At 37.0% G+C, this 11,226-nt stretch overlaps 1 protein-coding gene and 1 pseudogene across 1 annotated transcript in view; both read right to left on the bottom strand.

Annotated features, from left to right (window-relative positions):
• The window catches only part of LOC103750658 (transmembrane protease serine 11C-like), a 59,273-nt gene that overhangs the window by 1,827 nt on the left and 46,220 nt on the right, over window positions 1-11,226 (bottom strand). The window contains exons 6-9 of the mRNA XM_008853822.1: window positions 10,819-10,857; window positions 7,076-7,247; window positions 4,666-4,925; window positions 3,487-3,629 (exon numbers count right to left, since the gene is read on the bottom strand). Of these exons, the coding sequence (XP_008852044.1) occupies window positions 3,487-3,629; window positions 4,666-4,925; window positions 7,076-7,247; window positions 10,819-10,857 (614 nt within the window). The remainder of the gene's footprint in view (window positions 1-3,486; window positions 3,630-4,665; window positions 4,926-7,075; window positions 7,248-10,818; window positions 10,858-11,226) is intronic.
• LOC115067775 lies at window positions 41-238 on the bottom strand (annotated as a pseudogene).

Below are 11,226 nucleotides of genomic sequence, written 5' to 3'. Positions count from 1 at the left end.
CTCTCTCTCTCTCTCTCTCTCTCTCTCTCTCTCTCTCTTTCCCACTCAGACTTCATTCTTTCCCTCTGCTCTCCTGAAAGAGAGAAGAATGATCATTGGCAAGCGGCAGTTGCAGCGAAGCAACACAAAAAGCTAGCTTCGCACTCAGGTGAGAATGGTACGTTTCCTCCTTGTAATTCTGGTACTCTGCACAGCTTCTCTAATAAACTATAGAAACAATATCTGAAAGTATAGTTTTTAATCTAATGTTTTTAATTTGCACTTCTGTGGCAATCATTGATATTGAGCATCTTTTTATATACTTTTTCGCAATTTGTGTTTGTGCCTGTGCGCGTGTGTGAAATATGTGTTCACTTGTGTGTGCACATGTATGTATGTGTATTTGGAGGTCATAAGTTGATGTCAGATGCCTTCCTTGATTGCTCTCCACTGTATTTTTAAAGACAGGATTTCTCATTAAATTTGGAGCTTATCAATTCAGGTAGAGTGGCTAGCTACTGGGCTCTAGGGATCTTTCTGTCTCTGTCTCTCTGGTGTTAGAATTAGATGCGCGTGCCATCACTTCTGGCTTTTTTTTATTTCTTTCTTTCTTTTTTTTGTGGATGCTGGGAACCAGAAACCAGGTCCTCATGCTTCTTTGGCAAGCACTATATTGCCATCTCTCTAATTCCTATGTCTATGCCTTTAAAAATAAATTTATTGGCCGGGCTTGGTGGTGCATGCCTTTAATCCCAGCACTCCAGAGGCAGAAGCAGGCAGATCTCTGTGAGTTCAAGGCCAGCTTGGCCTACATAGTGAGTTCCAGTACAGAGAGACCCTGTCTCAAAAAGGCAGAAAAAAAACAAAAGGTTTATTCAGGCCATTTGCCTATTTTAAAATCAGTCATTGAATTTTTGGTGTTGAGTTGCGTGAGCTACTAAAAGTTTCTAAGAGTTGTCTTAAAAAGAGATGATGTTGTACTGGAGAGATGGCTCAGAGGTTCAGAGCACTGGCTGCTCTTGCAAAAGGACCTGGATTTGGTTCCCAGCACCCACAGTATAGTTAACATCTGTCCTTAACTCCAGTTCCAGAGGATCTGATGCCTTCTTCTGACTTCTGTGGGTATTGCATGACATGGGTGCATATACATACTTGCAGGCAAAACACTCATACATAAAATAAAAATAAATAAAATATTAAAAAATGAGATGATGCCTTCTTATTGCACAAAAGGAATCAATAAAATGGGGTAGTTTAAAAATATGGAAGAACGCAACATTAACAGAGTTCAGATAATTGTGTAGATGAAAAGAGACAATGAGGAACACTGGCAAGAGATCAGTTTTAAATAATAGAAGAAACTTGTTTATCTTGAAACTAGAGGATAAGAATGTGTACAAATGTGAATGTATCAAGAAGGAATGAGATTAAAGGTGTTTTCATTTGACTTCTTTAATTTTTTCCTGGTTGATAGGAGGAACTATAATATTCTAAGGAAGATTGGGTGGGACATAGTGGGAAAGTAGGTGTCCTACTTAGCTTTTTTTTGTCAACATGACACAACCCAGAGTCATCTGGAAAAAAGCACCTTCAGTTGAAGAATTGCCTCCACCAGATCAGCCTGTGGGCATATCTTGATTGATGATTGATGTAGGAGAACCCAGCCCACTGTGGACAGCATCATCCTTGGGTGGGCCTGGGCTATATAGTGAAACTAGCTGAGCATGAGCCAGTGAGACAGCCAGTAAGCAGCATCCTTCATGGGTTTCTGCTTGAGTTCCTGCTTGAGTTCCTGCCCTGATTTGTTTCAACAATGGACTGTGAACTGGAAGTGTAAGCTGAAGTAAACTTTCCCCAAGTTGTTTTTAGTCATGGTGTTTATCACAGCAACAGAAAGCAAACTAGAACAGTGGCAAAGAATATAATGAATGCTTGACAGAGCACAAAAAGATGCGCTAAAGAGTTGTACAGTTAAAGACTTATGTGTTATGAAATTACTTAAACTTACAAGAAGGAAATATTTCATCTAGTTGTGCTTGGTAGCTTGCAAATAAAGCTTACTGATAGATTACTCTGTGATTCAAGATTATTAGGATAGGTGTGGAGGAAGTAGAAGATGAAGTCATTGAGGGTGCTGTAAATACAGTGACTGAAGTAAAACATGGGTCCTAGAGTGTGGAGGGTTACGAGCAATGAAACTGGGGATGACGAACTGAGAGAAAACTAGGTGGAATGGGAATCTAACCTCTTCATGATCCCCAAGAATATGCTTAATTAATGAAAAAATGAAAGAGTGAAGCCTGTAATTAGAGAGGATAATTATGTATTATGAAAGTTTATTTGTATATCTTCTTGTTCCCAGAGTACAGGAATATGCTCCATTAATTTTAACTTCCCTATACATAGCACATAGTCTGTTATGTGATTAATAGTCAATTACTGCACATAACAATGAATAAAGTGAGGTTCTTTCTGTATTTATCACTGTGCCTGGTTAGATAACTATATTTGTATTTTTGTTAGGCCCAGGATTATTGGTTATGAATAACAGTGGGGATATTAAAAGTTCACTAAGTGTAAGTAAATGTAATTGGGTCTAGAGTTCAGAGTATGGACACAAGATCCAACTTCCTCAGTTAAGTTAGATGAGTTACCTGGACTCTTTACCTCAATCTCTATATCAGAAATAGGTTTTACAACTGTAGAATATGCTGCACAGGATATATAACTAGAATAAATTAATATTTGTAACAAGCTTAAAGCCATGCTTGGAATGTGACATGCTTTATGTGGATAAAGGTTGTTAATTAAATACAATATTTAGAATGTTGGAGCTGAATTGTAAAAGCTCCATGACTGATTTAGTATTAGATCCAACTGAATGATTTTTGGAGAAAGACCAAATAAACTATAGTTACCCAGTGATATATCTGATTGACTCATTGATTATGAAATAAGTCATTAATTCCTTGAGAATTTCATACAATGTATTTTATATGAATATATACGAAACATAAAATGGTAGGGATATACATTACTTAAAATATTTATTTTATTTTAAATTGTGTGTGTGTTGGTGTGTGTGTGTTTGTGTGTGTGTGTGTGTGTGTGTGTGTGTTTGTGTGTGTATGAACATGAGTGCAAGTGCCCTCGGAGGCCAGAAGAGGGAACTGGATCCCCGGGAGCTGGAGTTACAGGCAGTTATAAGCTGCTGGACAACTGTGCTGGGAACCAAATTCATATCCTTTGCAAGAGTAATACATGCTCTTGGCCGATAAGCCATCACCCAGACCATTTGCTCATTTTAAGTAAGTCTCTTCCTCACTCTGACTCACAGCTTCTTATAACAAGAACGGTGATTTTGCACCCCAGGACTTTAATGATATCAAAATACATATAAATACTTTGGCTTTAAAACACACAACTACAATATTGAGAAAATTGAACTGTTTATTAGAAATATAAATATGCTAGAAAAAATTCTTGAAACAGGCTAGAGAGAATTACCTGGCAGGCATCTACATTGCCCTTCAAGAACCCAGCACACAGCATTCCTGGTGTGATCACTCCACCATAAACCTTCTCACTGTTGCATGTCTTATTATCTATAATCTTCACCAATCCTTTTTGGAGTATGTTAGGACTTTCTCCTAAAGAAAGAAAATTATGTATTTTAAAAAAGAGAATTGCAAAATTTTAGTTTACATTATTTATTTATTTATTTATTTAATTAATTGTGTATTTTTGTGTGTGCGTGTGTGTGTGTGTGTGTGTGTGTGTGTGTGTATGCACCATGGTGCATGTGTGGAGGTCAGAGGACAGCTTTTGGGAGTCAGTTTTCTCCTCCTTTCATATGGTTCTGGGGATCCATCTCCAGATGTTAGGATTGGAGGCAAGCACCTTGATCTGCTGAGACATCTTGCCAGCCCCCTAGATTGTATACTTTTTATTAAATTCAATATTAATTTATCTGAATTGGTATTTAATGTTAATATTATTTGTTTTTCAAGCAAAAGAAGCATGTTTTAATGAAAGCAAGAAATGTTTGTGAACACACCAAACTATTGCTAAAATGACCACATACAGAAATAGTTTGTGTATTATATATGATAGAATTTTTTTACTTTTAAAATGTTTTAGAATTTTACATTTACTACATATGTCTTAGAAAGTAAAATTAAAAATAACATGTCAGAAGCATACATTTCATAATTGTTTATATATTTTTAAGCTAAGCTTATTACTGTGGTTATGAATCTTAAAATTAATTTTAGGCTTATTTTTCTGCCTTCAAAATATACTTATGAACACATATTGGTACTGAATGTTCATGTGATTAGGGTCATGGAAATGCATATGATAAGCAGTTTTTTGCTCAAGTATCCTCAACCAGTTTCCTGCTGAGGGATAAATGTTTATTGAGTGAATGAATGACATAGAGGAAAATTATGAATCCAAGTGAAAAATTTCTAAAACAATTGCCATTTCAGGAGAATTGCAGCAAGCAGATCTGTGAAACTATAGGTTCTATATGAATGATCCTGATGATAATTTTTGTCTATCACATAGTATCCTATATTAAATGACCCAGAGAAAGTATTTTTCAGATTTAGTTGTAATTCTAAATCCATTTCCTTTTAATTCCTAAAACTGGAATCCTATAGTAGAAAGAGGTCAGGAACTTACCATCAGACTTTAACGTTCCCCATCCAGTGACCACCACGTTTAAATTGGGTGGGAATTTCTGAGTAGCTTCTGGAAGACAGGCCCTTCGGATGTTGCTTGTATATAATACTGGCGAAGACAGACGCACAACAGCAATGTCATTATCGTGTGCAGGGTAATGGTAGTTCTCATGGATTATAATATTCTTGATAGTTCGTTGTGTTTGTGGATGATTTAAAAGAAGCCCAAAACTAACATTCCAGTCTTTGGGATTTTGAGCCCTTAAAGGAAACAGATTTATTTATTAAAAGTTCTGTATATTGGAGTTTAAGGAATTATTCACTTAACGTTTTAAAAATAATTAGGTCATTTGAGCTTTCATGGTGTGTATGTGTGTGTGTGTGTGTGTGTGTGTGTGTGTGTGAGTGTGTATGTGTGTATTTAAAAAATCTGTGTGTAAGAGAAGAAATAAAAATAATGATAACGGGGCTAGAGAGATGGCTTAGCAGTTAAGAGCACTGGCTGCTATTGCAGAGAACCCAGATTCAATTCCCAGCACACTCATCATGGCTAACAATTGTCTGTAACTCCAGTTTCAGGGGATCCACTGCCCTCTTCTGACCTCAGACGGCATTGCATGACATGGGTACACTTGCAATACACTCATACACATAAAATAAAAATTAAAAAAATTATATACAGACTTTTGAATAACTCAATAAACTCTGCCTTAAAAGATAACCAATAGCTGGGCATGATAGCCCAGAACTTGGAAAGCAAAGGCAGGAAGATGGTGAGTTTAGGCCATTCTGGGCTGCATAGCAAATTCAAAGCCAGTCTGAGCTGTATACTGAGACTGTCCAAAAGAATTAAAAAGAAAGACAATTCCCATTTCTTTATTTGAATAGAAAACACTTAGATAAACATAAGAGCATATAATAATAAGAATGGATAGAAAGTGGGCAGGGATATGAACAAGCAACTTATGGAAACCAAAAGTCTAAATCTCTTTCAGTCATTGAAAATGACAGAAAACAGTTTTGACTTGTGTTGTTGCTTGCTATTCAATGATCTGCACACTATGCACTGAAGAGCAGTGCTGCTAGAGAACTTCCAAGCTCTCCACCAAAGTACCAGAAGAAGCAAGCATGCTTTTGAAGAGAGCTGATGAAGTCTGAGATGAATTTTTGTTTGTTTTTAAACTGCTCAGTGGTAGAGTACTTGCCTGGAGTGCACGAGGCCCTGGTTCCATCCCTAACACTGAAAAATAGAGGTATATCTGGCAATCTTTTTGTGCAACAATAGATAATCCATACCTATAATTCAAATATTTAGTAAGCAGAAGCAAGAGGATTACAAGTTTGAAGCTAATTTGAGCTATATAGCAAGTTTAAGGTTGTCCTGTGTTGAATAACGATATTCTCTCTCAAAACTAAATAAATACATTTCAAATAAAACCAACTATAATGAAGATTCACATACAATTTCAGACTTAAATTTTTTCATTGTAATTTGTAGCCTATGACTCTCATCTGGTGGTTTTCATCAGAACCATTTTGTCTACCCATCTTGGCAATGCTTTGTATTTTATTTATTATTTTTTATTTTATGTGTATGAGTATGTTGCCTGCATTTGTGTAAGTGCACCCGTGCCATGCAATACCCTCAGAGGTGAGAAGAAGGCATTGGCTCTCTGGAACTGGTGTTACAAATGGTTGTTAGCCACCATGTGGGTGTTGGGACTCAAACCCATGTCCTCTGAAAGAACAGTCAATGCTCTTAACTGCTGAGCCATCTCTCCAGCCCTGACATTGTAGTTTTTAATATTGAGAGAAATGGTCAGCAGGCCCCAACCTTAGCCAAAGAACTAATGGAAGCTGATTACTGTTGGGTGAGGGAGAGTTGATCTTCTTTAATGGAATGACTCTAGATAGGCTGACTAGATCCCAGTGGATGAACTTGCACAGAGAGACATCTGGGTGCAAAAGCTTGTCTGGATAGACCTTAACATATATGATAGAAAGCATGAAATGTGGTGGGGGGCTATGGGGAGATGCAGATGGGGGACAGGGGTATAAAGATGATTAAGATGTTTTGTACGAAATGCACAGAGACTCAATACATTGAAGAATGTTGCTATTCCTGGTGGGTCAGTGCAGGAGTGCCACCACCTGTTCCATCATGCACAGGACAGCTTTCCATAACAAAGAGTTATCTGATCCAAAATATCATTAGTAGCATGTTTGACAAACTTTGTTCTAGACTGATTATATTTGTCATTTTACTGATAAATTGTGGAGTAATTTTGAGGTTCCACCTCGCAATATTGAACAATTGAAAGAATAGCTGTAGGGCCATATCTCTGGAAAGATATTATCAGACTTTAAGGTGCTTGAATGCCTTTGAGACCTTCATGTGTGTTGGATCTTACCTTATGAAACAGTGAGCAGCAGTGATAAGCCAGCTGTTGCTAATCAGAGTGGCTCCACATCGGTGAACTTGGTTCTGCTGAAGGCTAGCTTGCCAGGGCCATTCTCCTTCCTCAGAATCCTGGCCCCCTGCTATTTTGTTGCCAGAGGGAGTAATTGTGCGTTGCCCACAACCTGTTCAAAGGAGAGTTCGTTAGTGTTGATATTGCCTATGCATGTGTTGCTATACTAAATGAACTACCCATAATATGTGTCCTTATTAACTACTAAGGAAAAACCTCATAGTTTTAGAGAAATTAGGATGGATTTGTTGCTAATATGATTTCCTGAGAAATCCTAGTTATTCAAAATAGAGCAACATCTTATTGCTCTAAGCCCATCTCTCACTTATACTCTGTGTCTATCTGACCTTATTATTATGATCTGTTATAAGAGGTTTGTGTGGTTATAGTTTGATTTTTTAATGTTTATTTTTATTTATTTATTATTATTTTATGTGTACACGTGTATTGCCTGCATATGTGTAAGTGCACCCATGTCATGCAATGCCCACAGAGGAAAAAGAGGCTGTCTGGTTCCCTGGAACTGGAGTTACGGACAGTTGTTAGCTGCCATGTGGGTGATGGGATTTGAACCCAGGTCTTCTGCAAGAACAGCCATGTTCTTAAGTGCTGAGCCAACTCTCCAGCTTCCCCTATAGTTTGATTTAAAAAGATAACAACCTTACTCAGTACTAAGTTGCACAGGGAAATGGCACTTTATATATTTTTAAATTTTAGTGAAGGTTGCAAAGCAATGAATAATATGCAAATAGTCATATTCCTGTTAATGAATATGAATACTAATGAGACAGAGAAGATAGAACCGTGCTTAATTCAAGTCTCAAAACATAGGATCTAGATAAAAATATATGACCTGAAAATGGCCAGTATTTCCAGTCACAGGCTTTTGTGAAGTAGCACTGTGCTTTATTGTCTACTTAGGACCAATAGTTGCTGGAACCTTTAAAGCTAATCTGTAGTAAAAGTACAAATTCATTATCTGTCAGCCTGATTCTCTGATTCCCTTGATGGTCTTAACTTTCCAACTAAGGTAATGAAATTTTCCTTTGTTATCTTTTTGTAGAGATTGCCATCTCAGTGGCAAATGTTTTTAAAGATCAGGAATTATACTTTAAATAAATATGCCTTTGAGACTGGAGAGGTGGCTCAGCAGTTAAAAGCACTGGCTGCTCTTACAGAGGACCAGGGTTGGCTTCCCAGCACTCATATGGCAGCAAACAACTGTCCGCAACTCCAGTTCCAGAGGATCTGATGCCCTCTTCTGACCACACAGGTGCACTTACATACATGCAGGCAAAATGCACATACACATAAAAAATAAAAATAATAAATTAAAAAAATGTGTCTTCAAAACATACCACAGAAAACATATCACATAAAAGGAGCTCAGCAAATGTTTGTAGAAATAAAGCATGCATAGACTTGAAGTGAAACTGATACATGTTTGCTACTGTATTTGGGGAATGAAAAAAATTGTAATCAATTCAGGGAGAGGCATAGATTAAAGCAGTAGGTAGTATTTGGCAGTGTCAGGGACATTTTTTGTTATTCAAGTGGCTGGGGTTTGGGGAATTTTCTATGACTATGCAGTGGGTAAAGGCCAGGGATGTTACTAAATGTTCTATAGTAAATGATAACCACTGAAACAACGAATTACTGACTCGATTTCAATAGTGTTAAGGGTGAGGCATGCTGGATTACAGAAAGGTATCAAGAATAAGAACATTTAAATAAATTAGAAATGTTTGATGTTCAGTTGCTTCACAGGGATATGGATTATACTGACCAGATGTACTTTGAGATATTCTTTCCTGAAGGTAGGAAGGCACTAAAAGCATGGGGGAGGCCTATAGATTCCTAAAGGTCTTAAGTGGCCTTCTGAAATCTTTAAGTTTGTACATTGCTTTTAGTGCCTGGTTATTTTCTAGTTGTACTCCAAACCTCAGATTGTTAAGGCATCTTCTTCTGTGAACACTCACCTGTGCCTGTTGTTTCTAAGGGGTGCTCTCACACTGACTCACTGGATGCAACTCCCTTTTTTCTTTTTCTTTCTTTCCACTCCCTTATCATGGATTGTACAGAGGATAGAGCACATAATCCAAGACCCAGAGGAATAATGGTTCCTCCCTATGCTCCCTTCTGTTTGGGCTACTCCTAAAGGAAGTCGGCTTTTACTCAGCTTCCTTCCGAGAAATACAAAAACAAAGATTCTTTTCTGTGGGATAGGAGCCTCCTCAGGCAACTTGACTTCACTGTTTCTGTGCTTACTCATAATTCTCACTTAATTTCTATCTATGCATCTCAAGTTCCATCTGAAGTTCTCATTTACTCATGATTGTTGTGTCTGTTAAGCTTTCAACCACCACCTCAGCAGTGTCACCTTGTTATTACCTCTGCCAAAGTCTGACAGGTCACCTTGTAGCTTTACTATGTCGAAAGGGAGCAGATGGTAAATTTCAAGAATTTAAAGAATATAATGAAGACAACTGGCTGATACCTTCAGAAACATCAGAGAACCTGCAGGGTTTTAGGATCTACCTACTCTTCCACTTCTAATGTATTTTAACATACTTTATTATGCATACACCAAAGCTCTATTCTTTCTTTAACCTTATTTGGTTTTTCCACCTACTCCCTGTATTTTATTTAAAGTATCATTAAAACCCTAGATAGATCACGTGGTGTTAATGTTCCAGCTGGGGGTGAGACACACAAATTGGATGATCTCTTTATTACTATTGCTCTTATTCCTGTCCTGACTTGTATGTACCTGACTGACAACTTCTCAATTGTGGATTTGGATTTTAAATATACTCAAGATTTAACTGGAATAACTTGTTTAAAGATGTTTTATTAAGTTACTGGAGGAGTATTTACTCAAAATCTTTGAGACAGAAAAATAATCCAAAAGAGCTTTGTTTTAAAATTTTTCCTAAGTTCTTCTTAGTAATTATGCAGTGACTAAGACAAGGTAGAGCATTTTGGGTCAGTGTCACCTAGCTCTAATCAAGTCGCCCCAATCAGTCTTGGTCTCAGTTCCCAGATAAAATCAGCGCTTTTTCTGGCAGCTTGCTCTGGGTCCCAGCATACCTGTGTCATATTTCCCAGCAGAGGTATTGGGGGAGTAGAAGCAGAATGCCTTGCCCAGAAAAGAAGCAGAAGGTTGTATACTAGGCATGTAGTTTTCTCATCTGTACACAAACTTAGCTGCTAGAGTCAGAATTCCAGGGAGAATTTCTAGGCCTGGAATTTCATAGGCAAACAGAAAATAGAAAGGGCTGACACATACTGAATGCTTATGGTCAGCAGGGTACTCTCGTAAGTAATTTACTCATGTCATCTTATTTAATATTTACAGTATTTGGAAACAAGGTTTCCAGAAGTTAAGAAACCTATGCTAATTCTTCGTGTTAGAATTTGGTACATCTGGGATTCAAAATGCACATGTTGCTGCTTTTAGATTCTAAGTTCTTAATTACCACTGCTTGTCCCTAGACCCTGTCTGCCATTATGGCATGTAATGATGTTCTTCATTTAAATCCATCCAGTCAATTTAAGGTCAACTTCAGTAACCTTCATACAAGATTCTAAAAATTGGCTTTCTATTACACCTCAAGTAGAGGCCCCCTTTGCCATTCTAGGGACCAAATTTTGATAGATAATAATTTTGTTGATGAACTTACATGTATTGAGAAGATTTTCTCCTATTGGCATTGCAATGTCTAAAAGTCAGGGGAAAAGAAAATGAAATATTTACATTCATGAACATTTTATTTTAATATTAATAGCAATGATTTTGGTTTTAGAAATGCCCTATAACATTTTATTTATCTTGACTGCTATTTCCATATTCATAAATTAGTATAGAGAAAAATAAAATCTTCATACTTACTCTTAGTTCTAAAAATATTAAAGTTCCTCAATACAATTTATTTGAAAAAGTGGTTTGGTTCTGAAATGTCCTTAAATATATGAGAAATGGTAACTTTCTACTAAATCCCAGCTGATACCTTGACAAATAATCCTAATAACTAGGAGGAAGTACAGATGTTGTTACATTTAATACATTTCTGACCTCCGAGGCATTGCAC

Source organism: Nannospalax galili, unplaced genomic scaffold (assembly GCF_000622305.1).
Source record: "Nannospalax galili isolate Female #2095 unplaced genomic scaffold, S.galili_v1.0 scaffold547, whole genome shotgun sequence".
NCBI classification, from domain to species: domain Eukaryota; kingdom Metazoa; phylum Chordata; class Mammalia; order Rodentia; family Spalacidae; genus Nannospalax; species Nannospalax galili.
Note: the sequence above shows the minus strand (reverse complement) of the source record. Positions and strands in the feature narration are given on the sequence as shown.